The sequence below is a fragment of the Tachyglossus aculeatus genome, chromosome 20 (assembly GCF_015852505.1).
Source record: "Tachyglossus aculeatus isolate mTacAcu1 chromosome 20, mTacAcu1.pri, whole genome shotgun sequence".
Lineage (NCBI taxonomy): Eukaryota > Metazoa > Chordata > Mammalia > Monotremata > Tachyglossidae > Tachyglossus > Tachyglossus aculeatus.
In genome coordinates, this window is record NC_052085.1 from 26,416,962 (window position 1) to 26,444,696 (window position 27,735).

The window sequence follows — 27,735 nt, forward strand, 5'->3', positions numbered from 1 at the left end:
ACTGTATGGGTGAAACCCTTTAGCAGCAAATTAATTTTTTATTCTTTGATATTTTGTTCAGGCAGACGCACTCTGCGCTTTGGATATTTTGAGTTGTGCGGGACTGGTGAATCACTTTGGACGGTCAATGTCCGTGGAGAAGATAGATATCAGTCCTGTTTTGCTTCACAAAGGCCAAACAAAAATTGCTCTCTATGGGTTAGGTAAGATGCTTTTCTTTCACGTAAATATTTTCTGCTTCCCTTGTTATATCCCTGTGTAGTTGCTAAAACGTGTAAATTAAAATATAATTTTTAAGGGGTTGCTGTGAAAGTGTGTTTATGTAAGGGGAACAAAGAAGAAGATAAAACAAATATAAGCTAACCTTTAATGCAGAGTAAAAAAAATGATTTAGTGAAGCAATTTAGTCCATGAAAGAGATATAGTTGCACAAAAAGATGACTTCTTAGGGATGCCGGCAGAGTGATCTTGTAAACCATTAAAGAGTATCTCTCTTGCTTTCATCATGACCATCATCATTGTTACAGTCAATGAGTGCCCTTTGAGTGCAATTCCTTTTTCTGGGCTTTCAGTCTGTACAAAGAAAGGTGAAGAAAGGCTGAGTGAAAAGTCTTCCTGCCCAAAAATGCACCTGGACTTTTTTCAATTAGTATTTTTTATATCTAAAATGCATTTGAGAGCAGAAATTACTCAGTAAATGCAAAGGTATTTGTCATTTTATTTGCTGCATCTCTTCCAGATAAAATTTTAACGTAATTCATGTTTAGATTACCTTCCTATATTTTGTTAGTGGTATATATATTGTTTTCATCACATGAGCAGCTTATTTTACTACCAAGGAACGGCTATAGAAATCTCTTGATTTGCACTTACTTCATATGTTTTCAAAATGAATAGACAATATTGATCTAATTATATGATGACATTCCCCAAAGACCCTATTTTTTTGAGAAGTATATTGTATCGTGACTCAGAGACCCAATAGCAGAGTTAGAAATCAGATCTCTTCTTCTCTTCATCTCTTTCATCACGTCTCCGTGAGGCAAACTGGCTACTTTAGTTAAAAATGAAAGAATGACACAGGCACCTCTAACCACATTTTTCTGCTCACAATTGAGAGACATTGTGTCCTAGTGGATAGAGCATGGGCCTGGTAATCAGAAGGCCCTGGTTTTTAATTCCCCCTCTGCCACTCGTCTGCTGGGTGACTTTGGGCAAGTCACTTCACTTCCCTGTGCCTCGGTTACCTCATCTATAAATGGGCATTCAGGCTGTGGGCTTCATGTGGGACCTTAACTGTGTTCAACCTGATTAGCTTACATGTATCCTAGGGCTTGGCACATTGCCTGACACACAGTGTTTAGCAAATACCATTTAAAGAAAAAAATCGATTTCCTATTTGGCCATATTTGGGGCTGGTAACTGTTCACCACCCCATGACTCAGTTTACGCTGTCCCTGATTAATTGGGCTCAGGAAGATCGAAAATCAATCAGTGACACTTTCAGCTTGTGCCATCTGACTGACTGGCAGACTGACCGTCACAATAATGATAATAATGGTATTTGTTAAGGGCTTACTATGTGCCAAGCACTATTCCAGATGCTGGAGTACCTACAAGATAATCCGGTTGGACGCATTCCCTGTCCCACATGGGGCTCACAGTCTTAATCGCCATTGTACAGATGAGGTAACTGAGGCAGAGAGAAGGGAAGTGACTTTCCCAAGGTAACAGAGCAGACAGGTGGCGGAGCCGGGATTCGAATCCACGTCCTCTGATCCCCAAACCCTTGCCCCTAGGCCGTGTCACCTACCCCTGTTGCTGCCTCTTTTCTATGGCTCCCCAGGAGATGGGGCCAATTTGACACAGCAGTTGTGGTCTCAGAACTTTAGTATGTCATTATGTCTCGATTCGACAGTGAACACCTTTTTAATTAAGTGCCTACATTAAATAAAACAAAAGTAAATTAAACTAGTGCAAAACCATTAATCAAAATGTGGATGCAAACAGAATGAATTGAGTCATAAATCTAGAACAAATTCACCATACTTTAAAGTCCGCTTTCTATGCAGTGCTTTCACGGTGCTAATTTACCTGATTTTCTCCCCCCCTAGGAAAATTTCAATAGTGTTACTTAGCAGTAATAAAACATTTAAAATATCATGCACATTTCAGGTTCTATTCCAGATGAAAGACTCTATCGTATGTTTGTCAATAAGCAAGTTACAATGTTGAGACCAAAGGAAGAAGAAAATAGTTGGTTTAACTTGTTTGTGATTCATCAGAACAGGTAAAAGACTGGACTGTGCTGTGTTAGGCCTGGGACCACAAATCTTCTCCCACTCCCTTCTGTGTCACCCTTGCACTTGGATTTGTACCCGTTATTCACCCCACCCTAAGCCCCACAGCACTTATGAACATATCTGTGCTGTCTTTCTTCCTCCCTTCAAAGCCCTACTGAGAGCTCACCTCCTCCAGGAGGCCTTCCCAGACTGAGCCCCCTTTTTCCTCTCCCCCTCCCCCCCACCCTACCTCCTTCCCCTCCTCACAGCACCTGTATATATGTCTGTACAGGTTTATTACTCTGTTCATTTTACTTGTACATTTTTACTATTCTATTTATTTTGTTAATGATGTGCATCTAGCTTTACTTCTGTTTATTCTGATGGCTTGACATCTGTCCACATGTTTTGTTAATGATGGCGTTTATTAAGTGCTTACTATGTGCACTGTTCTAAGCGCTGGGGAGGTTACAAGGTGATCAGGTTGTCCCACGGGGGGGCTCACTGTCTTCATCCCCATTTTCCAGATGAGGTCACTGAGGCACAGAGAAGTGAAGTGACTTGCCCAAAGTCACACAGCTGACAACTGGCAGAGCCGGGATTTGAACCCATGACCTCTGATTCCGAAGCCCGGGCTCTTTCCACTGAGCCATGTCGCTTCTCCTTTTTCTTTTTGTTGTCTGTCTCCCCCTTCTAGACTGTGAGCCCGTTGTTGGGTAGGGACCGTCCCTATATGTTGCCAACTTGTACTTCCCAAGCGCTTAGTACAGTGCTCTGCACATAGTAAGCGCTCAATAAATGCGATTGAATGAATGTAAGCGCCTAGTGGGCAGGGATCGTGGTTGCCAACTATGTTACAGTGTACTCCTTCGAACACTTAATCCAGTGCTCTGCACACATATAGTGTTCAGTAAATATAATTGATTGATTGATTGAAGAATAATTACCCATTCTCCCACTCACCGTCGTTTCCCAACTTTCTATCCATCATTGAAGCTTCAAGATCTCAGATCAGAACTAAGATGGGCCTCCTGCCTTGCCTCCCCAGAGGGCCTGTTAAAGCCATCACATGCCCCTCAAACTGAGTAGAACCAAAGTATCACGGCCACACATAATAAGGCAAAATATCTAGCTCAACGTCAAGTGCTGGATGAAGGCACCGAACAGGCGTCTCTTATTCCAGCTAGAATCTCCCTCAGTTCTGAGCATTTTGCCTTGGTAAATGTCTCTTTTACCTTTGGGATAGGAGTAAGCACGGAGCCACTAACTACATTCCCGAACAGTTTTTGGATGACTTCATTGATCTGGTTATCTGGGGACACGAACACGAATGTAAAATAGCCCCCACCAAAAACGAGCAGCAGCTCTTCTACGTATCTCAGCCGGGAAGCTCAGTGGTTACCTCTCTGTCCCCAGGAGAGGCTGTAAAGAAGTAAGTTGTGGTTGGTTTCTTTCCTCGGGCGTTAGAGGTTCCTTTCTTTAAATCTGTTTTGATTAGCTTACAGTCTTTTTAGCTCCTTGGTTGTCTCTAGGGAGAAGGCTCTAGGGACAATTTTTTCCATTGTGGTCCACTGAAAGAACTGTCAAAATCCCCAATGGTATCACACACACGTACAACTCTGCTTGGCAGTGCAAGTCAAAACCACCTGCTAAATGTCCTGAACATATATTAGACTACATTGTCGTCAGAGGGCATTTCAGGGCTGACAGGATCGCAGCTCCCTACTCTTTTCCTGCTTATGATCTAAAGTAAAATGGAGCCCCACGCTGCTCTGGGCTAACATCCTGGCTCCAACACTCTTGCAAACTTATGACCCTTATGCCCCATAAATGTCACTACATGACCTGAAATTATTCTGATAAAAATATTTTGCTCAGTGTTCTGCTGTTTGAATGACCAGGAAGCTGTAATCAGACAAATTTTATTTTTGCCCAAAAGCATCTTTCCAAGTCTTTTTATCCCTGTGACATGAATTGTGTCCTAAAATTGTATCTTCAGAAGAATTAGTTTTAAGATGGCCAATAACCCGGTAAAACCCCTGGATATGAGGTTAAAGTGTAAAAGCCTTGGAGGTGGGCATTTTTCTTTGAAGACTCTTACGTTTTCTTTCGTGCATGTCATTTTAGGCATGTTGGTTTGTTGCGTATTAAAGGGAAAAAAATGAACATGCAGAAAATCCCGCTCCAGACGGTACGCCAGTTCTTCATGGACGATGTTGTTCTTGCTAATCATCCAGACATCTTTAATCCAGATAATCCTAAAGTATCTCAAGCAATACAAAACTTCTGTTTGGAAAAGGTAATTCATTTACATGAATTTGTTAGTTTTTCTACTGTCTCCCTATTTCAAAACTTCTGGGTGGAGAAGGTAGTTGATCTACATGAATTTGTTAAGTTCATGTACTGTCTCTCCTGCTAGAACATAAAACTCATTGGCAAAGATTGCATTTTTTCCTTATTTTGTGTGTTCCTCTAACACCTAATATGGTACTCTGCACCCAATAGGTGCTCAGTAAATACAGTTCATCTTCTGTTGAAGGAGGGGAATGGAATCTATTTATTTTTTTGATAACATTGGCTATCCGGAGACTTCTGTTGCTAGCTTTTTAAAATGGTATTTGTTAAGCATTAACTGTGTGTCAGGCACTGCACTTAGCTCTGGGGAACACACAAGTTAATCAGGTTGGAAACAGCCTGTGTTAATCCTCATTTTACAGATGAAATAACTGAGGCACAGAGAAGTTACGTGAACTTGCCCAAGGTCACATAGCAGGCAAGTGGCAGAGTCAGAATTAGAACCCGGGGCCCTCTGATTCCCATGCCAGTGCTCTATCCACTGGGCCATGCTGCTTTGCCAGTAACTGGCCTCTTTGTCCTTCCCTTTCTTTCTATAAATAATGAAGGTGCTTCTGTGTGTCTCTCAGTCAATCAATCATATTTATTGAGTGCTTACTATATGCAGAGCACTGTACAAAGTATACAGTAAAACAGAATTAGCAGGCACATTCCTTGTCCATTAATGACCTTAGAGTCTAGGAGAATGTACAATGGTCCAAAAAACGTACCCAGTAAGAAAATCCAGAATCAGTTGTGGAAAAATAATGACAGTAATGTCTGCCTTTGCACATTCCAATGTAGAAATTTAAGAAATGCCAAATTAAGTCAGATCGGTGACCCATCCAGCCCAGTATCCCTTCTTTAAAAGTGACCTCAGTAAATGCTTAGAGGGACTGTTTGCTTCCTTTTTGGACTTAGATATAAATCCTGATACAGATACACATTTTACTGGCAGTTAACAGTCGAGAAGATCACTGTGATTGTGCCAGGGCATAGAGGTGATCTCCTAAAATTCAGGTCAGCTAGGCCGTTTGTATTTAGAAATGAACAAACCAATAGAAGGTGGAGAACAGACGTGTGCCCTCCAGTTTTGTAGGAAATGAGTGGCTCATTGACTTATTAGTTTGGCTCACATTTTCTGAGGGTTTGAAAGACAAGCCTTGGGTAAGCCCGTACTTCTGTAGGTATTTGGTATACACATGGTCAGTTGGGATGCCTGTAGTTTTGAGCTAAGGGGGATATAGGACCATCACGTCCCACAGCAGCATGGCTTAGTGGAAAGAACTCCAGCCTGGGAGTCAGGGCACCTGGGGGCACCTCCTCCCGTCCCCATCACCCCTACACCCTCCCTCTGCTCTACCCCCTTCCCCATCTCACAGCACTCCTGTATATTTGTACAAATTTATTACTCTATTTTATCAATGATTTGTATAGATCCATAATTCTGTGTATCTGTTTTGATGCTATTGATACCTGTCTACTTGTTTTGTTGTCCGTCTCCTCCTTCTAGACCGTAAGCCCGTTGTTGGGTGGGGATTGTCTGTATCTGTTGCCGAATTGTACTTTCCAAGCGCTTAGTACAGTGCTCTGCACATAGTAAGCACTCAGTAAATACGATTGAATGAATGAATGACGTTAATTTGTACCTCATTTTCCTCACCTTTGAAATGGGGATTAAACATGCGTTCTTACTCAGATTGTGAGTCACAAGTAGGACAGGGTTGATGTCCAACCAGATTATCTTTTATCTACCCAAGCGCTTAATCTAGTTCTTGGCACATAGTAATTGTCTGACAAATATTATTAGTATTATGATTATTATTTGTCATTGATGAGCTCTGCTGGTTCCTTGCAGTCCTTGGACTTTCAGTCTCTGTCCACCCCCTTCAGCCATCCATTGACTCCTCCACTCAGGGGTCTTTTGCCATTCCTCACTTTCTCACTCTCCTGGGAGAAATTCTGGATGTCTGGGAAGGAAGTTTGCCAGACCCACAGGAAGGTGGCCGCCTGTTCACCACATAGGTTATAGCAAATTATGACAAAACCAGACTGTAAGAATGATTGAAATTACTGAAGGAGATGATTTAGTTTGAAGAGGGAAGAGGGTGAAAGGAGCGGGAGAGCATTTCTAAAAGTGTTATCTTTTGAAAGAGTAGCTTTAGAGGTCAGTGCTACTTGAAGAGTTTTGTTGGGGAGGAATGGGTTGGAGCTGGGTAAAATAGGAAGGAAGGTGGGCCACTTAAGGAAAAGAGATGTAATCAAGTAGTAGCGGTTAAAGCTATAAAAACCCGAAGCTCAACCTGACTTTCTGTTGGTTAATCCTGCAATCTTCTCTATTGAGGTTGAAGAAATGCTTGAAACAGCTGAAAGAGAACGTCTCGGGAATCCACAGCGACCGGAAAAACCCCTCATCCGACTACGAGTAAGACATTCATTCATATATTCATTCGATCGTATTTATTGAGTGCTTACTGTGTGCAGAGCACTGTACTAAGCGCTTGGGAAGTACAAGTTGGCAACATATAGAGACGGTCCCTACCCAGCAACGGGCTCACAGTCTAGAAGGGGGAGGCAGACAACAAAACAACATGTGGACAGGTGTCAAGTCATCAGAATAAATAGAAATAAAGCTAGATGCACATTGTTAACAAAATAAATAGAATAGTTAATATGTACAAGTAAAATAAATAGTGTAATAAATCTATTCATGTGGATTAGGCATTGACACAGCCCTGGCTGTTCAACAGAACACATTTGGAAAGCTTTTCTTTGTTTTATCATCATACCAGACTGCTGTTTCCTTATGAAAATTAACTTTTACATGTAAGGTTTTTGTAGTTCAGCTCTAGCTTTAAGGACCTGTCTGGTAATTTCTGCAATCATCACTTATATTGGCTCTTCTAATTTATTAGCCGGTGACGCACTCCATATGGCATCCTCCAGGAAAGAGAAAAATAGTATGTGGAAGGAATATAATGAAAAGGAAGATCTTTTTTCCTTTCTTTTAATCTCTTCCAGACACTCTCATGCTTTTCACCGTTCCCTTTTCTCATTAATTCTCCTTAAACTTCCCCAACCCAATGCTTATTTCTGGTATTTCAATATATATCATTTAGAGCTGACAAGCAGGCAAACTGAAAGATGAATAGAAACACAGCGAGGTAGGTCGACCTACTTGATAACCTCACTAACACAAAGACATCCTTTTTTCACATTCACAAAAATGGGGCAGGAGGAAAAGTGTGAAAGGAATTATAGTTACTTCTGAGAGAGAAAGAAGCTGCTGAATGGACCTAGATTGCTGGGTATCAGAAATTTGCTTTTATACTCTGTCCTCACTCTGGCTTTGGCAGGATCACGGTAATGCCTATAAGAGAGTTATAAGAGGCTGGCACACAAGAAAGAATAATGCAGGATCTTACAGTTTAGAGAAGCCGTCTTTATCTCAGAGGTGGATGAATGTGGTATTTGAGTTTGGGAAATACCAATGTCTGTCGCTGTGCCCTGCCTCCTCATAAAGAACCAGCATCAATGAGGGCGTAGTCACTAATTGGATGTAATGTTTTGAAACCCAGCTGTTCAAATGAAGCCGGCTTAATTTCCTAAGTGGATCTTGTCTCCCATTTTCCCCTCTCCCTCCCAGTCTAAAAACACTTTTCCTAGTCTTAGCATAAATAGTGGTTTTGGTTCCATTAGACTCTTAGTTTGGATTGGTGTTTTGCATTTTTTCTAATAAATTTAAAGCAGCCCCCCCACCCCGCAGTTAATTTAGGTAATAATTATGGTACTTGTTAAGTGCTTAGAACAGTGCTTGGCATATAGTAAGCGCTTAACAAATACCATCATTATCATTATTGTTATTACTATGTGCCAAGCACAGTTCTAAGCACTGAGTTTGAAACAAGTTAATCAGATTGGATGTTAAGACTGTGGTCAGTTTTTCCCTTTCTTTTCACAGAAATTTTGTCTGCCCAGCCATCTTTGCATTGTTTTAACCCCTAGCATTAGTGCTGATTCTGATTGTTGATTAATACCTGGTACAGGGCCCTTGAATGCTCCCTACTTCCATTTTATAATCCGTAAAATGGTAATGGCAGTAAATCATCCCTCAGGTTGCTTGCAGAAATTAACTTTCAAATGAAATGAAAGTCCCGAGAACTATATTGGTCCTGTTTTTAAAGGCAGGAAGCTTAACGGGCATTGTAACACATTCTGCATTTATAGGTTGACTATAGCGGAGGTTTCGAACCTTTCAGCGTACTTCGCTTCAGCCAGAAGTTTGTAGACCGGATAGCTAATCCAAAAGACATTATACATTTTTTCAGGCATAGAGAACAAAAGGAAAAAACAGGTAAGAAGCCATTTTTTTTTTTGGTGAATTAAGAAATACATATGTGGTTCTGGTTAAAGTCAGTTAATGGGGTAAGTAGAAAAAATAGCAAGATTGTGGGCATTTTTGTACTCTGATATTGCAGGGAAATGAGAAGCTAAGGTAGGACCTTAAGTAATCAATGTAATATGTATCTGAGTACTGTGTATCATCAGAATCACTGAAGAGAGGAGAATTGTCTGTCTTGTCCATCTGCTGATGCATTTTGCCACATAGCAGTGCTGATGCATTTTAGGAATAAGATTTTTGAAGCAAATATTCATGAGATATTAGAAGGAATAGTTGAGATGTCAAAAAATATAAATATTAAGCCATTTTTCTATGTCTTTGTGAATATTTCAATCTCTAAAAATTGGAGATTTCTTACCCTTCCATATTGCTAGTGATCCAAGGCATTCCTCTGCAGTTGAATTTAATGAATGCTAACACTAAACCTTTCATAAAAATGAATGGCTTTCTAAGTTCTTCCTCCTAAGAAGTCTAGCTTTCCTTTAGATAATTTTCTTAGCACATTATAGGAGAAACAACTTCTATAATGAGAGTTTACCTTCTACACTATGAATTGTAAGTAGTCAATTAGCTTTTAGGCTGATTAATAGTCCAGTGGGGAGGTGACGAAGGTTTGAAGCAGGATGGATAGAGAGGAAGGGGTGAATCTGAGAAATATTGTGTTTTTATCTGTATATGAGTATTAGCATATGTGATTAAACAATGAGCTCAGGGTAGTGTGATAATGAAATTGAACAGTATAATGAGCTGACAGTTTGATGGGTTGTTTTTCTAGACGAGGACATTAATTTTGGCAAATTCATCAGAAAACCTGCTTCAGAAGGAATGACTTTAAGAGTCGAAGACCTTGTGAAGCAGTATTTTCAGACCGCAGAAAAGGTAATTTCTTACATGTTATGTCTTCTTAAAAATGTGAAGCTACCCTCCTGCAAATTAATTCCTTTCTAAAAAAAACTCTAATTTTATTGTTTAGTTAATGGACTAATCAAATTAATTTTCACATTGTCCCTTTGGGCCAAGCGTGGGTTCCCGTTCATGTTTTAATGTAGAAATGGGAAAAGTAAGATATAGGACTTAGTACAGTGCCCTCTGACACCCCCTCACCCCCAACCCATGCTTTTTCCATCGGGCCATACTCCATTAGCTATTTAACTCATGAGTGTGATGTATTTTTTTTTTCAACGGACGATGTTTGTCCCTGCCTCTACAGTAGTCTCATGTTCTTACAGAACGTGCAGCTTTCGCTCCTAACGGAAAGAGGAATGGGAGAAGCAGTACAAGAGTTTGTGGACAAAGAAGAGAAGGATGCCATAGAGGAGCTGGTGAAATATCAGTTGGAAAAAACCCAGCGGTTCCTCAAGGAACATCGCATCGATGCAGTAGAAGACAAAATCGACGAAGAGGTGGGTGTGGAGTGGTCTCAGACCAGGCACGCCAAATCCACGGGCCGTATGCGGCCCGCTGACAGATTCTGGGGGGCCCGAGGGTAGGGGATAGAGCCAGGAAGCAGGAGAAGACCATGACGGGGCACGGCATCTCTCCACCCACCCATTCACCTTCAAAATCTGGTTCCTGGCTCCAACTCTGGACTGATGCAGGGGCTGCTTCTGGTTCCCATATCCCATGACAGAAAAATAGCTGCAACAGCTCTAGCGTCAGCCCCCTCAGTGCAATGGAAGTCACTTGCATGGCAGAGATTGGGATGTGTCAGTCTCCACCTGATGTGTATTTGAGACGGCCTCTCTTGGACTCCTTTTTGCTCAAATCTCTGTGAGGAGTATCAACCTCTCCTTCCAACCCCTCGCCCCAAGGGTCTGAGGTGTAAATGGGAAAATTGAGAATTCTCGCTGAAATGGCTCTTCTCTTAGCTGCCCTGGCCCCCGCCTTTCCCGGACTCTCCGCTCACTGGCATCTTGTCTGTGAAGACTTTCAATCTCACCCTCGTTGTCAGAAGCTGCATTTTGTCGCCTCAGTGGCCAGGCCCAGAAGAAAACTGTGGCTGAAGAGGGGTGAGAATCCAGCACAGTCCTTACTGCCCTTGTCTTTGCGCCCAGAAGACCCTGCATTAGTACCCTCTTGAACAACAGTGAGGGAAAATTGGCCCCGTTCTGCTCAGCTGGGCACTTCTGTTCTCAATCATTAAATTCTTCCATCTGGTTTTAGCAACATTGAAGAAGTTCGTGTCATTACGACCTGGTGTTGTATAAGCAGAGGCACAGAAGGAACGCTCCGTGCTCCAGGTTTCTGGCCTTTTTTTCTCCCGAACGGAGCGGTTCAATTAGGGGAAGAGGCAACTGAACCTCAGTGTCATTTTGCCGGTTGGTTTGTGATTTCCACTGAGTCGCAAACATTCCGAGTGTTTAGCTTGCTTCCTCTTTTCCCACAACTCCGTGCCGTTCTGGTTTGTTTGGACAATGTGCCTGATTTGGCATGTTGAAGGCAGTCAGTTTTCTCTCCCTTTCTGTTTCTTCTAAGCTGGGTTATTTGAAAAGGCTCCCCCAGGTTTCTTTTCTGTCCTCTTTTCCCTTCGAACTGTATTTGGGCTTCAGGCAGGCGAGAGGTCCGATTCAGGTTTCTGGGTATGCATCTGCGTGCCAAGAGAGGAGTCAGAGAACTATGACCTAATTTGCAGACAAAGGCGAGTAAAAATAAATGGGGGCTGGAACAAAAGTAGGAAAGAGAGAAAGTGAGACCAAAGGCCGGGAATAATTTTAAAACAGGACAGTTAATTCTCCCATGGTGAGCTTTCATTTAGAGGTAGAAGAAGACATTTATTGTAACGAATATCAGTGCTAATAATATAATAACATTTTTTGTAAAGTGCTGTACCCTGGGGGAGATACAAGATAATCAGGTTGCCCACCTAGGGCTCACAGGCTGTCGGACGGAGAACATGTATAATGGAAGACTGAAGAATTGGTGTCCTTCTAGCCTTGTTTTCCCTGAGCCCCAAGATTTCTCCATTCTCCCGAGCCCCTGAGGATTAAGAACCTGCTATTCAGCATGATCCCAGAGTGGCTGGATCAATCCTCACTCTTCTCAGGTGGCATCAGGTGGGCAGGGTTGAGTGGATTCTGGTCTCACAGTGTGGGCAGGGGGGTGCGGGTTAGCAGATTGGGAAACACCTAGGGAATGTTTTCTCTCCATTTTGACAGCTGACATCAGAGTGGGAGATGCGCGTGAGCCATCAGCCTGGGCGAGATTGACAAAATTGATGCTTTAGGTACCGGATGCTGCAGGGTAACACAAAGAACTAAACGGCACTTAGTTCCTTTTAGAATGAAGTCTAGCATCATTCTACTTATCCCTTTACCTTTCTCTAGTTGTAATTTGTGCACAATGGGCTTTATAGGTGCGTCGCTTCAGAGAGACCAGAAGAAAGAATTCTGCTGAGGAGGAGGATGAAGTGCGAGAGGTAATGGGAAAACCCATAAAATTTCCTTTCAGCCCTTTTTAGCATTCGGGAAAAGCACAAGAACTGAGAGCAGATCCATGCCGACCCACTGTATCCTCATTGAGTTCGGGGGGTTAGGTAGGTGGCTGACTTATGCAGTGTATCGTCATTGAAAATATAAGAGCAGGTTGAACTGTTCCCAAACAGCGTAGAAAGGGAAAGAGAAATTGTCACTGTCTATAATCAGTAAGACTTGTTCTCCCAGAGTGAGTTGTTGAAGACTAACAGTATTGACATTTAGATGTGTAGAGAGGATGGGCCAGACCTTGCAGTTAAAAAGGAAGGTGGAAAGCAAACGTAGGCTGTGGCCCTTGTCAGAAGAATCGAATTTGTCACTGTAGAATAAAACAATAATAGTAATAACTGTGGAATTTGTTACACACTTCCTTTGTGCCAAACACTGTACTAAGTGTCAGGGTAGAAAAGCAAATAATCTCCCAAACTCCAAGAGATTATAGTAATTGCCTCGCTGAAATGCAGTTACCCCGAGTGCCAAGCAAGATATCATCACCTGCATCATCGGTATTTATTGAAAACCTGTTTTACACATTGGGCACTGCATTTGTTATTCACCCGACTGTCAGCCCCATAACTGTCCATAACTTAGTTATATTTGTCTGTAAGCTTGTTGAGGACAAAAAGCATGTTTCCCAATTCTGTTGTATTCTCTCCCAAATGCTTAGTACAGTGCCCTGCACAGTACTAAGCCCTCAATAAATACCATTGATTGAATAATTGATTTGAATAAATGACCCACTTTTTTAGCTCCACAACTCCTGACTAGTTAAAAGGAGATCCTGTCTTGGGACATGATTTGATTTAGGTGCTTTGGTATCTAGTCAGTCAATCATATTAAGCATTTACTGTGTGCAGAGCACTATACTAAGCACTCGGGAGAATACAACAGAGTCGGTAGACATATTCCCTCTTGTCAGCGAGCTCACAATCTAGAGGAGGGAAATGGACTGGTTATTGAGCAGAGCGGCTTCAATTTAATCTGGGCTTGATGATCTGCACTGTGCTTAAAGTATGTACAGAGCTCCAGGGGTTTGGAGAACATACAAAGGAAATTAAGGACATGATCCATGCACCTTAGGGGTTACAGTCAGATAGAAATTGATGAATATTCCTTTCCCTTTTTAAAAATATTTTCCCTTCATTTCCAGTATGAATTAAATGTGTCTCTAAAAAATTGTCTATTTGAGCAAGTGGAGATATCTTTGCAGTTCGGATAGGAGTATAGTTACATTTTATTTAGCATGACAATTCGCTTTATAATATTTTCATAACTTTTTATCTTTGGTTGCGTTTTTAATGAAGTCAAAGTTTAACAGATAAACTGTAGAGAGTTATTAAAACCCAAACTCATTATTTCACATTCTGACATGCAGAATGGAGTAGGAGACTCATAGCCAATTAAGTGCAGTCAGAAGCGTTTTGAGGGTAATGACATTGCCTAACTTAATATCTAAACGGATTTCTGAATTTTTCTCTTTTTTTTCTAAGATGCGACACTCAGAGTAAACTTTAACCGGCCCATAATGCTTCCTTTCAGGCGATGAACAGGGCCAGAGCCCACAGATCTCAGTTTGAAGACTCTCCCTCCGTCTTCAGTCCTGACGACCTCATGAGCATCGAGCTAGCAGAACAAATGGCCGACGATTCCGATGACAGTATCTCAGCAATGTCAAGCAAAGGAAGAGGCCGCGGAAGAGGCAGCAGAGCAAGAGGGGCTCGGGGGCAGAGCTCAGCCGCGAGAGGAGGGGCTCGAAGAGGAAGAGGTTAGTCAGTCAAGTGAAATGTTGCCATGGTCATCGTTGGGTTCTGACCTATCAAGGCTGCAGTTGAAAGTCTTTGATAAGATGGGTTTTACCCGGCACGGTCCTTAAAGTCTCTCCGTAATACACCTGTGGCATTTGCTGGTTGTTGTGATGAATCATAGCCGTCCACAGAGTTCGTTCTTAATCGCACCCTGTAAAGAGATGTTTTAAAATTAACTGCATGTCATTCTGGAGTAATATATGTTGGATTTTGGGGCGGGGGGGTGTTGAAACCAAAAGCACTCTGCTTCTCACTGAGTATAGCCTGAGTGCACTTCTGTGACATTTTCTGTCCCTAGTCAAGCAAAGATGAGCTATTAAAGAAAGTGAGCCTTTGAAAGCCCGTAAGGGAGGTAGCGGGGGAGATCCAGAAGCTTTTGAAAGGAGGCAGAGTGATAGAAAGCCCATTTTTTGCCCTGCAGCAGGCTGTGATTACCTTTTCTGGTTCTCCTGATTTTCTTTCCACCTCTTCCTTCACTCCATAAAAAACACCTTTCAAAATCTTTGATTAACCTAGTCAGTTCCTCAGAGAGTTTACGATGGGCGACCTTCTTCTTAAGGAAAGTAAATTGCGGATACTTTGGACTGTGGGATTGATTTTTCTTTGTGTCAGTTTAACCCTCTGGGCATTTTTCGTCCTGCAAAGAAAATTTGGGGCCGAAATTTCGTGAGTGTTTGTTGTGCTTTTTAAAAGCACAAATGATTTTCATTAGAAAATCAAGTTATTTCAATATTACGCTAGGTGTGGACCTGATCTTGCTGATGAAGAGGAAGTCATTGCTCAAGTCTTTGAACTCCTTGGACCTAGATAATCCATTTTAATCAACTGCCTTTGTGGTGTTTTGAATCCTCTCTCCCCAGCGGCTCAGAAGGCCACAGGATTCAATAGGCTCCCAAGAGGTTATGTCGTCCATGGCCTTACTTTCAGGAACCTAAAGCAACCAGTGTGATTAGTCGTCTCTTTCACTCATAAAGATTCTCAAGAAAATTCTCCAGTGCTCTTTGGTAATCCTAGCCAGGGTCTAGTAACCCCGACATGCACATGGATTTTACTTCAAAATCAAAATCCACAAATGACCTCTAAGGCTTTCCCAAAATGGATTTGTGAAAATCCTGCACTTGATCAATCCGTTAATCAGTCAATGGTATTTATTGAGCGCTTACAGTGTGCAGAGCACTGTACTAAGTGCTTGGGGGGAGTACAGTACAACAGAATTGGTAGATGTGTGCCCAGTCCACAATGACTTACGGTCTGGAGAGCTAGATTACAAAATCCTGAAATAAGACCATGTTCACTAATTTTGGGGTATGTTTACTTAAATTTGATTTTCTGATTAATTGAAACCTTTGCCGTGCAGAAGGAGGTCAGATATTAACTGTGTCCATTATCTTCACAGGAAGCAGTAGTCAAGAGTCATCTAATCGAAGCAGAGGTTCGAAGGCTTCAGTATCTACCCCAACTAAAAATATGTCTATCATCGATGGTAGGTAGAGAGTACCTTTAATTATGTAAATGATATACCTAGACCTCATTGTCTGCATTCAGGGGAGTCCTGGAAGCAAACCTTTGAAAGTCTGAAGTTTGGGGGTCCAGGATCTCCTGAGCCTGAAAGGTGTTGTAAAATGTGTTAGTGTGTATGGTGGGGAAAGGTTTATCTATTCCGCATATTATTTTAAAAGTGCTGAATTTAAAGGTGGCCTGGTCCCTTGAAATGTCTGCAAAGCCCAGTTTTGCATAGACTCCAGAGAGGTGCCAGCTCTGAGACCCTCATTCCTCCCTTGCACACCTCTCCAGTTCCACCCTCTTCCGGCCTCCTCTTTGTTTCCCCCATCCTTCCCAGCAATTTCACAAGAGAAGATGGTCTGTCTCCTCTTAAAGTTGACCTCTGCACTTGTGCCTCCAACCCCATCCCTTCGTTCCCCTCCTTTCTTCCCTCCCTGACCACCATTTTCAGCAGTTCACTCTCCAATGTCTCCTTCCCCACCACTTTCAAATATCATCATCAATCATATTTATTGAGTGCTTACTGTGTGCAGAGCACTGTGCTAAGCGCTTGGGAAGTACAAGTTGGCAATATACTCATGTATCCCTTATTCTAAAACTCTCCCTTGACTCCATGGCACCCTCCTCCAGTTCTCACCCCATCTCCCTCCTCCCATTCCTTTCCAAATTCCTCAAACAAGTTGTTTCCACCTCCTGTCTCCATTTCCTCTCTTCCAGTTCTCCCCTTGACCCCCTGAAATCCTCCACAGAAACCACCCTCTCCCGAGTCACCAATGACCTCCTTCTTGCCAAATCCAATAGCCTCTTCTCCAGCCTATTATTATTAATTGTATTCATTGAGCGCTTACTCTGTGCAGAGCACTGTAGTAAACACTTCATCCTCCTCGTTCTTTCTATGGCCTTCAACACTGAGGACCACCCCCTTCTCCTAAAACCTGATCTGACCCTGACTTCATTGACTCTGTCCTCTCCGGGTTCTTCTCCTATCTCTCTGGCCACTCATTCTCAGTCTCTTTTGCGGACTCCTCCTCTGCCTCCCACACCGTAACTGTAGGAGTCCCTCAAGCGTCCCCTCAAGTTGTGGGTCCCCTTTTATTCTCCATTACACCCATTCCCTTGGAGAACTCATTCGCTCTTATGGCTTCAAGTACCATCTCTACACGGATGCTTCCAAAAGCTACCTCTCCAACTCCAACCTCTCTCTGAAGTCTCACATTTCCTTTTTTGCCTTTAGCACATCTCTCCTTGGCTGCCCTGCTGACACCTCAAATTTAACTTGTCCAAAACAGAGCTCCTCATCTTCCCCCTCACACCTGGTCCTCCCACCAGCATCCTTCCTGTCTTACCAGCCCATAGTTTTGGAATTACCCTCGACTCGTCTCTCGCATTCATCCGTCTCCAAATCCTGCCGGTTCCGTTTGTATGTATCCTGTGGAAATCTGTATATATTCATCCACATAGAACCAGTATATGTCCTTTGTGCTTGAGGATGCTTCAGACGGGAAAATTAATAATGCATGGGGATGAAAAGCCTGATCCAGAATCCTTACCATTCTGTGTGCACACTAAAAGGCCATTCTTGTTATGCCGACATTTATTGTTTGTAGCATCTAGCACTCGATTTGCTTTTACAAAGTTTCTGCTTGAAAAGAGCTGCTCTTTTCTTAACTTTTGTGCTGCCCTATCTGCAGGAATTGACACCCAGTTCTCACTAAGGTGCCACGTCATCTGAGGCCTTATCGTACTGTATCCTTGAAACAGTTGTCTTCGATTTCCCAATATCATCTCCACTGTACAACAGCAGTTGGGATTCCTGCTCTGTCCATCCCCCTCAGGTGCCCCAGCCAGCACAGCTGTGTTGAGGCGAGTAGAGCTTCGGGGCTAGTCAGTGGACCTCATTGTTCGTCACCCCAACTTGTCATATAGTCTCTGACCCTAGTGGAACTTCTCAAGTTGCTGGACGTGGGCTCCTGTGGGGGTTCCAGTTCTCTCAGCTGTGGAGAAAGTTGGACGGAACTACCAACGATTTGGGGCATGGTACCATGCTGCAGTACACTGCCTGTCGATGTCTTAAAGTATATCCTGACCTTGATTTAATTTTCTGCCCTGTTGCCTATCAGTGAATTGCTGGGTGGTGTGCTACCTAGGTAGCAGAATTCTAGACAGCTTTTAGCTCTCTGTTTCCAATATAGATTTTTTGTTGTTGTGTGTCTGGCTTCCCTGTGCGGACTGATAGGTCACCGGTTTTTCTCTACATCCGTTTTCAGCCCATAACAGCGCTGCTTTGGTGAAATAATTTATATTCATTCATTCAGTTGCATTTGTTGAGCTATTACTGTGTGCAGAGCACCGGACTAAGTACAGTTCGGCAACAAATTGAGACAATCCCTACCCAAAACGGGCTTACAGTCTAGTGTTTGGGCAGAAGAGGAGTTGCAAAGTTGTGTGTGAGGGAGGAAGCAGAAGCCGCAAAGGGCTGTTGTGCTGCTACAAAACTATTCTTTCTTTTTATTCCCCAACTCAGTGTCATCTAGAAAGGCAATTGGAGAAATTTGACCTTTTCCACTACTCTCTGGTTAATCAAATTGGAAAGAGACTCCAAAATTTACTCAAGGACTTATTCACAGCGACCTCATTTTCTCGAGTTTTGAAAACTGACCTATAGTCATGCCCTTTTTCCATGTGAATCGCATTGTCCTTTGAAGTGTTTTGTAACGGTGCTGCGTATATTTTTATCTTGAATCATTTCAGAACCTGACCACGTACCTCTGAGCTATTCAGAGAAATTCCACAGTGACTGCTGGTAGAGTACAATGTAAACAGGGATTCTATTTATCAAAAGCAGGGTAAAGAGCCAAGAGACCAATTACGGAGGACCAAAATAATGTCATAAAATGGCCTGGAAAGTCACTAATGATTCTCAGAGCTTCATTCTCCCTGATTCTACACAGTAACCACACTTACTTTGTGGACAGGGCTTGTGAAGCTCTAGGTGCTGAACATAAAATTTCAGCCCCAATTAAATCTCCAAGCCCTGCTGTTGGCTCATTGCTCATTTATAAGGAAATTGAATAAAAATATGCATTATTAAGCCAGAGTCTAAATTAGTAGTAGCAGCGTTCCTTATCATTTACTTTTTGGGACAACTCATTAGATCTACGGCTATTGAGGTTACTTAGGTGACCCTTAATATTGGTAGACTGACCTACCAGGGAAGCAGCGTGGCTCAGTGGAAAGATCACAGGCTTTGGAGTCAAAGGTCCTGGGTTCAAATCCTGGCTCCACCACTTGTCAGCTGTGTGACTTAGAGCAGGTCACTTCACTTCCCTGGGCCTCAGTTCCCTCATCCGTAAAATGGGGATTAAGACTGTGAGCCCCACATGGGACAACCTGATCACCTTGTAACCTTCCCAGCGCTTAGAACGGTGCTTTGCACATAGTAAGCGCTTAATAAATGCCATTATAGACGATTCCCTGAAAAACAAAATAGGCTTTTACACTAATTCATTCATTCAGTCGTATTTATTGAATAAGTACCTGTATATATGTATATATGTTTTACATATTTATTACTCTATTTATTTTACTTGTGCATATCTATTCTATTTATTTTATTTTGTTAGTATGTTTGGTTTTGTTCTCTTGTCTCCCCCTTTTTGACTGTGAGCCCACTGTTGGGCAGGGACTGTCTCTATATGTTGCCAATTTGTACTTCCCAAGCGCGTAGTACAGTGCTCTGCACACAGTAAGCGCTCAATAAATACGATTGATGATGATTTATTGAGTGCTTACTGTGTGCAGAGCACTGTACTGAGCACTTGGGAATGCCCTGATTTTCTTAGAATAAATTTGTTCTTAATCTCACTGGTATGTCGGCATGTACTTAAAGTGTGCTTTTGCCATTACACTAGGGGAAAAACTGCTCTAAGAGTCAAAATCTAGATCAGTTTTAGAAATGGTGAGGGGAAAAGTGGTGATCGCCTACAAGAATACAGTGCAGGAATGTGGAATCAGAAGAGTGTTGGTAGTGAGCTTCTCAGAAAAGCTAGGGACAGCAACAACCTGCTGGCCTATATCCCCTTGTCGTAAATAGATCACGGGCCTTTGGAGTCAGAAGGGCCTGGGTTCTAATTCCGGCTCCGCCACTCATCTGCTGGGTGACCTTGGGCAAGTCGCTTCATTTCTCTGGGCCTAAATTCCCTCATCTGTAAAGTGGGGATTAAGACTGTGTGCCCCACGTGGGACAGAGACTGTCCCCAATCCCAATTTGCTTGTATCCACCCCAGCGCTTAGTATAGTGCCAGGCAAATACCGCAGTTATTATTATCTGAGCTATTGTCTGCTGTATAGCGCTTAGAACAGTGCTTTGCACATAGTAAGTGGTTAATAAATGCCATTATTATTATTTTTATTATAGAAATCTTAATCAGCTCAAATCTTTTCCTGGGAAATCCTATGGGTTTTCTGAATTCATTCATTCATTCATTCAATTGTATTTATTGAGCACTTACTGTGTGCAGAGCACTGTACTAAGTGCTTGGGAAGTACAAGTTGGCAACACATAGAGACGGTCCCTACCCAACAGTGGGCTCACAGTCTAAAAGGGTGCTTAGTTTTTTTTAGTCTTCTCTTTTTAAACCCCACCATTTTGAGTTTTTTCTATCTAAAATTTTCACAAATTCTTAGGTAAAATCTTGAAAAGTCAATAGCAGTCTTATTAATAGGAATGATTTCAACAGTTAAGTTTAAATGAGACGCTTAAAGTCTCAGAACTACATTTTTTAAGCTACAGCCCAGGTCCGTGATTGCTTTATGAGATTGAAGTTCACTCAGAAAGCCAGCCATTTTTACAACAAAAAGGCAGTATTCAGTAATCGCATTTCATCATCAAAGCACAATAATAATAATAATAAGGGTGATATTTAAATACATAATAATAATGATATTTAAGTCCTTACTATGTACCCAGCACTGTACTAAGCAGCGAGATAGATGCAAAATAATCAGGCTGGACACAACTCCAGTACTGCTTGGGGCTCACAGGAAGGGAGAATGGGTAGTCAGTCCCCATTTACAGATGAGGAAACTGAGGCTCAGAGAAGTTAAGTGACTTGCCCAAGGTCACACAACAGGCAAGTGTCAGAGCCGGGCTTTGAGCCCAGGCCCTCTGACTCCCAGCTCCGTGCTCTTTCCAGTAGATCCCCCCACTTTCCTAGAATCCTGGTGGAGTTAGCAACTAAGGCAATGTCTTTTCTTATTCTTCCTTTTAGCTTTTAAATCTACAAGACAGCAGCCCACCCGAAGTGTAGCTACTAAGAATTACTCAGAGGTAAGACACTGTTTTATGGAATGCACATGTATTGTGTTTCTTTTTTTCGACCTTGTTCTCTAAATGTATGGTAAAACTCTAATACGAATTGATATTTTGGGTGGGTTTTGATTTTCTTGTAACTTCCCATTTTCGAGAAATGTTTTCTTTTGTATTTTCCCCCAAAGGCCTTTTGGGTAGATTAATCATTTTTCATTTGAAATCAAGCTTAGAATCTTCATACCTAAACTTTCTCCAAGTCTTCCACCCCTCTCCATTATTTGAAGTGAATCACCAGCTGTTAGTCCGGTGGAAAGAAGGACTGCTCAGGGAGCCCTGATTTTTAGTCCACCAGGATTATTTTAGATTTCTGAAGTTCAGTCACTGGCAATCACTTGTCCGACAGTGTTCAAATCATCTATAACAGCAGTCATTTAGAGGAAGGTGTCAGATAAATATGCCCTGCTCCATTCACTCTAGGTCTCAGAACTTAACCCTGGTTAATGTCCTCAGAGTCTTGCCCAGAGGGTCTGAATCGGAGAAGATCCCATCCTCAGTCTTCTGAGGAAGGAACTGGTAACCCACATTGGCACTGGGCTCCTCGAGAGCAGGGTGAGGAGGTGGAAAGTCCTGAAAGAGTCTTTCAGATAAGCCAAAATCTGTCTTGTTTCCGGGGTGGGCTCAGAGACAAGACTGATGGTAGCAGCCCCCAAATGAATTAATCCTTTCTTAAGGTTCCACCTTTTTCTAAGGTTAGATTAGATGAACTCTTTTCAGAAAAACATTCTTGCTTCACACAGACTTGGCTGTGAATAGCATTTTGTCTCCTGTGCTTTTGTCAGCTAGTGTCAAAATATTCAGCCTTAAGGTTCAAGTCTTTGCTCTCCGCTTCAAGTGGAGACCGAAGTTGCCACTTGAAACGTTGGCTGTGAGTCAGAGTCTTGAGTGCCTTCTCTCTGCCGAACACTGCCTCAGAAACTAAGGAAATACTACACGAGAACAAAGTGTTGTCCCTGCCGTTAAGGAACGTACAGTACAGGGAGGGATGTTTAGAAATACAAATGCAGAAACAGAATAAGGAGCATGAAATGCAAGTGACATAACTAGATACCTCAAAACGGATAAATGTATTTTACATAGCTATATGTATGAGTGCTGGAAAGATTAGGACGGCTGAAGTCAAGTGGGGTAAGAAGCCTAGGAAACAACTGTAGACTAAGTGGGTTCGAGTAGTATTTTGAAGACAGGAAAGACTATGTCATGATTTTTCAAGGAGCAAGGGTAATTGACGGATCTGGTGGCCTTGAAGTGGTACAGGTTGTTGGAATGGTTAAGCAGTTTAGTTTGGCAAGAGCCAGGAGGAGGAAAGAGGGAAGGAATTAGGGCAACTAGGCAAGGAGAGGCTACTTGCTGAGAGGCTCTAATGTTCCTGAAGAAGAATTGATTAAGCAAGTATGGCCTGGGACTTTCACAAGTGGGTAGAGATGTGAGGAAATACGGTATGTACATTTCATTGATTTTTCAATATTCTGCTGCTTCATATAACAGAGAGCGTAGCCAAGTTAAAAGATAGGGCTGACTCCCCCCTCAAACCACCTCCCCCACCTCCCCTTCACAAAATATGGTCCCAGAATTATTGAATTCTGAAATAGTCAAAGGAGATCCATGAAACGACCGAGTTGTTTGGATACGTTTGGGAAGCTTTTTAAAATAGGTATTATGTAATCTTCAATTTTAAAGAAATTAGCTTTCAGTTCAGAGTTTTTAGCAATTGTCCTGACATTCTAGGATGCATTGTGAGTTAATGATTACAGTACCGGACAAGGAATCAAGACATTGGTTTCATGTCAACTTATCTTGTTTTTAGAGACAGATTTTTTTTCATGTTCACTTGGTCCTTAGGTGATTGTGGATGATGATTCTGACATGGAAGATGATCATTTTCCTGCTTCTTCCAAGGTAGATCAAAGGTAAGATCAATTATTTATTTTAAGAGCCATTTGATAACCCAAAATGCGAGGGCTCAAGTCTACATATTTCCTGTGCTGTAGAGGAAAATGGTATTTTTATGCTAATAAATGGCTGATAAAAACAAATTTGCCCTGTGGTGGTACTAATGACTTTTTAACTATCCAGAAGCAACAGCAGAGCTTCATAAGGCATCATTTACAATTAACACAGAATAATCTTCCATTTGGTTTTATTTCCGTACTAGGGGACAGAGTTGACAGGTTTTGTTATAGGTTAGGTCCCTCCTGCCCATCTTTATACTTCTGAATCAGTGAAATTGAAATTTGGACAGGAATTCGGTTGTGGACTGTGTGGAGCCTGCTTTCGTAATTGGACTGATAGAGTACGTTATAATCCAGATGAGAGTATGCCACAGTACCGTATAGTGGCAAAAACATACTTTTTGGTTTTATTTTCTGTCCTCTTCCCAGTATAGATGAAATGGCTGAGGTGATGCGTTAGCAAGCTATAGTAGATTTGAGGGGAGATTAGCTATTTCCAAATGTTAATTAAGCTTTCAGAAGACACCAAAGTGAAATTTTAATAAATGCATTTCTGCACTGTAACAATTAACATTACCGTCAGTGTATTAAGGGTAGTACTGTAGAATCTGTGGCTCTACTAGTTAACTGATTTAACAACTTCATCCTGATATTAGTGAGGGTGGGTATCACTAGTCAAAGAAACTGACCTTTAATTATCATATTCATTTCTGTGTGTTCTTTTAATCCCTGAATTGCTAAAGGTTGACCAGCAAAAGAGGCTCTCAGAGCCTGAATCCGAAGGGAGTTGACTTTGAGTCAGATGAGGTAAAGTGAGATTCTCATTACTGTTTAAAAAATCTTTAAGGTGAATGGCCAGCTGTGTATCATCGTCAAATCCTATTTTGTTTGCTGATGCAAACCTTGGCGTAACTGAATTAGTTTCTGAGGGAATCTTGGTCCCAATTAGTTGGAATCCTGTTTGGCTATACAGTGAAATGTTCCCAAACAGTGCTGTACACACAGTAAGCGCTTATTGAACACCATTGATTGAATGGTTTGTAAAAAACCACTTTTCTGGGAAGCCCTGGGTGGCCTCAGTACAGTGAACCTAGATTTTAAATCCACCTGATGAACGGGCCACTTTGGAACCAGGAATAGCTCTTTAAGTAAGCTCCACTGTTCTTTGTGTTTGGTTTTTTTTTTTTTGAGAGAAAAAAATCATGCAAGTACTTACATCATCTACGTTCGTACATTGGAATGATTAAGAACTGGATGAAAACAAGAACATCTAAACCCCCGTGAAAATAGGAAATAAGAGTTTGCCTTTTGTAATGTTTTTGTTCCTGTCATTCATTTAGAGCTTCAGAGAACTGTGAAAGATTTTTAAAAAATAATATAATTTTTATGTCATTTCAGGAGGATGACGATCCATTTAAGAACATTAGCTCTTTTGGAAGAAATCCAAGATAATTACTGTTTGTTTTTTGAATATAATTATCTGGAAGATATCCAGGATTCATGAAACAATTAGATGCATTACACAAAATGTATTAAGTATTTTTTTGTTTGGAATGGTTCGTTTCTTGTCAGATTTCCTTTTAAAGATATCTGCTATGTTCCAGTTAACTGCAGTCGAACACCCTAAGGTAAATGTGTGATTACTGAACCCAAAGATAAAAGTCAAAAATAGTATCCTCTGAAAATGTTGTGGAGATCTTAATTTTATAAACTTTGCAAACCTTTGAGCTCCAGAGCACATTGAGCATTGTCATTCCTTTCATACTCTTTGGCTGCTAATTTTACCTGGAAATGCTCGAAAGTAAGATTTAGAATATTATTTAAAAATGTTTCCCTGCCATTCATTTTAAATCACTGATGGAGTGAGAGCTTCCCTAACTGAAGTGTTAGTTCAGAGTAGAAAGGATAAAAAACACATACAAAATTCATTGGCTTGCCATTATGCATACCATTTAGGCTTGTAGTAAAAGGAGCTGATATTTACTGTGGTCTGGAAAAATAAAAAGCAGCCTCCAAAATGCCTCTTCTCCCTAATTCTTATTTTTTACTTCAATCCTAGGCTACCTCCTAATTAGACCAAGTAAGCCAAATCATCCCAGTTACACCACTAGCACAGATTTATTTCTTCACTTAGTGGCTGTTCTCAGCGGTGAATGTACCACTGACACTTTCAACGTTAGACCGTTTACATTTAATTCTAGCCACTCAGAATTGGAACTCCCAACTCAATCAGAACAGAATTACGATAGGAATTTGACATACATTTCAGAAGTAAAGATTTTAAAGGACTTTGTTCTTTTGGAGTATTAATTCCCTGAATTTCCCCAACTTCAAGTTTCCAACCCCCTGCCTGCTTGCCTATAAATTTGCCCTCAAATAACTGCCTTACTTGTGTATATGTCTATTAAAGGAATGACTTATTTTTTTAAAATCCTTAGGAAAAAAATTGGAAGTCTTTTGTTTATAGTTTCAGCAGTTCAGCAGAACAATGTCAGTCAGTGCCTCATTTGAATGTTTTCTAACTGCAGTCAGTGTTGCTACAAAGCTTGCATTTCCATGTGGCATTGAATTGTTTCTATCTGCATTGGATTGAAATCTTAAAGTACTTTTTTATTGTTTGTTCATTCTGAAATAAAAATGTTCGTGGACTCTTTCTTAGTCTACTTAAAATTGGCTTTGATCACTTGTATTTGGATGAGCCGGGCTAGTTTACGTTCCACTTTGTCATCATAATTGAGTATCCCATTTTACTACCTAGCCTTTCTTCAATTTAGGCCTTGCTAATAGGATCCTCCCCTTGATCTCTGCTGGTGTTGGTGGACTTAGTGCCCCATTCCTCCATGTAATTCTCCGGCTGAAAATTCAGAACTGATTAATGCAGTTATTTTTACTTCCCATAAATATGGTAGAATTGCAGGTGGTTTAACTCTCTCTTTTGTGATCCGCAGTGCAAGCCCGTTGAACTAAGCGGTGTCTCTGTTGCCTTTGGATTGATTCATAGCTCAGTCTCCTGTCAAGCGGGCAAGACCCCTTAGGGAACTCAGAGTTCACAGTTGTGGAACCGTCTGCCACTCAGATTTACCGATGAAAATATATGTGTGGAAATGGTAAGTGAGTAACAGGGTGGTGGCTTTGCTCCTGTCAGCCTCTTCCCTCCTTGAATGTACCATAGCCTGCAGAATGCTATCTATAACCAACAGAGACTCTTTGGAGATCAGTATGCGTCACTGTTGCACGTATGAAACGGCCAGGCAGAGCAGTTACACGTTAAGTTCGGTACTCAACCAAGGAAAATAGTCATCTCCAAGCCTGGTTATCCCAAGGTTGCAGGCCCACCTCTTCAGGAGCAGCATGACATTGTGAAATTATGTCCCAGGTTCTCTTCTCCTAAGCTTAGCTGATGGGAAGAGTGGAGTTTTCACCCAGGTTTCATCATCAATCACTGGCATTAGGATGATGATGCCTCCTCATCCATTTTTTATCCTAACGGTAACTGGTTTTTTTTGTTTAGTTTTTTATGGTATTTGCTAATAGTGTTTGAGTGCTTACTATGTACAGAGCACTGTACTAAGCGCTTGGGAGAGTACAACAGAATTAGCAGACCCGTTCCCTGCCCATAATGAGGTAACAGCCTAGTTAAGCTCTTACTATTCCGGGCACTGTATCAAGTGCTGTGGTAGATACAAACTAATCGAGTTGGACACAGTCTGTGTCCCTCATGGGGCTCACAATCTTGATCCCCATTTTACAAATGACATAACTGAGGCACAGAGAAAGTGGCTAGAGCCTGGGCCTGAGTCTCAGAAGGACCTGGGTTCTAATCCCAGCTCCGCCACTTATCTGCTGTGTGATCTTGGGTAAAGTCACTTAACTTCTCTGGGCCTCAGTTCCCTTATCTGTAAACTGGGGATTAAGACTGTGAGCCCTGTGTGGGACAGAGACTGTGTCCTACCTCATTATCTTGCATCTACCTCAGCGCTTAGAACAGTGCCTTGCACATAGTAAGTGCTTAACAAATACCATTATCATCATTATTATTATTACTACGATTATGTGACTTGACCAAAATCATGCAGCACTCAAGTGGCGTATTTCTCACAGTGTATTTTGTGAGAGATGCTGTTGGCTGAAAACAGATGTGGTTAACAAAAAAGGCCATAAATCCAGTCTGTATAGAGGTTCCCCCGTGCCCCAAACTCAGGGCAACCTTGAGTTCTCTGGAGGAATTCTAAAGTTTCAGAGGGCTCCTCCCTCGACTGTGCCTCAAATGTTGCTTTCCAGACCCTCTAAAAGCGGATCTGGAAGCCACATTTTAAGAGGTATTCTGAAAACAGACCTTTCAGCTCTGAGGTCACCTCCGAAGAAAGCCCCCCTCTTCCTCAGAGCCATGTGTGTCGGTGCTGATGGAAAACCCAGTAGCCTCAGAGCCAGATTTTCTTTCCCATTAAAGAACTAATGGATTTTGAGGTTCTGTCCTCCTCAGAGGCAGTTTCACAGTCTAATGCACGCTGTGAACTTCCCGGGAGCCAGCGCGGGAGTGTAACACCCTCTGGTTCAAAGCGCGTGAATCTCAAAAGACGTAAATGAGGGTTCAGAAAACTCAGATGGGGGCTCTTGCT

General features: G+C 41.8%; 1 protein-coding gene across 2 annotated transcripts in view; it reads left to right on the top strand.

Moving 5' to 3' along the window:
* The window catches only part of MRE11 (MRE11 homolog, double strand break repair nuclease), a 36,496-nt gene extending 10,727 nt beyond the window's left edge, over positions 1-25,769 (top strand). For both annotated transcript variants that reach the window (XM_038761749.1, XM_038761750.1), the window contains exons 6-20: positions 62-203; positions 2,176-2,290; positions 3,529-3,714; positions 4,410-4,581; positions 6,961-7,041; positions 8,844-8,970; positions 9,794-9,897; positions 10,248-10,421; positions 12,371-12,433; positions 14,028-14,253; positions 15,690-15,776; positions 21,067-21,125; positions 23,007-23,074; positions 23,860-23,923; positions 24,515-25,769. In XM_038761749.1, coding sequence (XP_038617677.1) covers positions 62-203; positions 2,176-2,290; positions 3,529-3,714; positions 4,410-4,581; positions 6,961-7,041; positions 8,844-8,970; positions 9,794-9,897; positions 10,248-10,421; positions 12,371-12,433; positions 14,028-14,253; positions 15,690-15,776; positions 21,067-21,125; positions 23,007-23,074; positions 23,860-23,923; positions 24,515-24,568 — 1,722 coding nt within the window. In that variant the 3' untranslated portion in view covers positions 24,569-25,769. The remainder of the gene's footprint in view (positions 1-61; positions 204-2,175; positions 2,291-3,528; positions 3,715-4,409; positions 4,582-6,960; positions 7,042-8,843; positions 8,971-9,793; positions 9,898-10,247; positions 10,422-12,370; positions 12,434-14,027; positions 14,254-15,689; positions 15,777-21,066; positions 21,126-23,006; positions 23,075-23,859; positions 23,924-24,514) is intronic.
* The last annotated feature ends 1,966 nt before the right edge of the window (positions 25,770-27,735 follow it).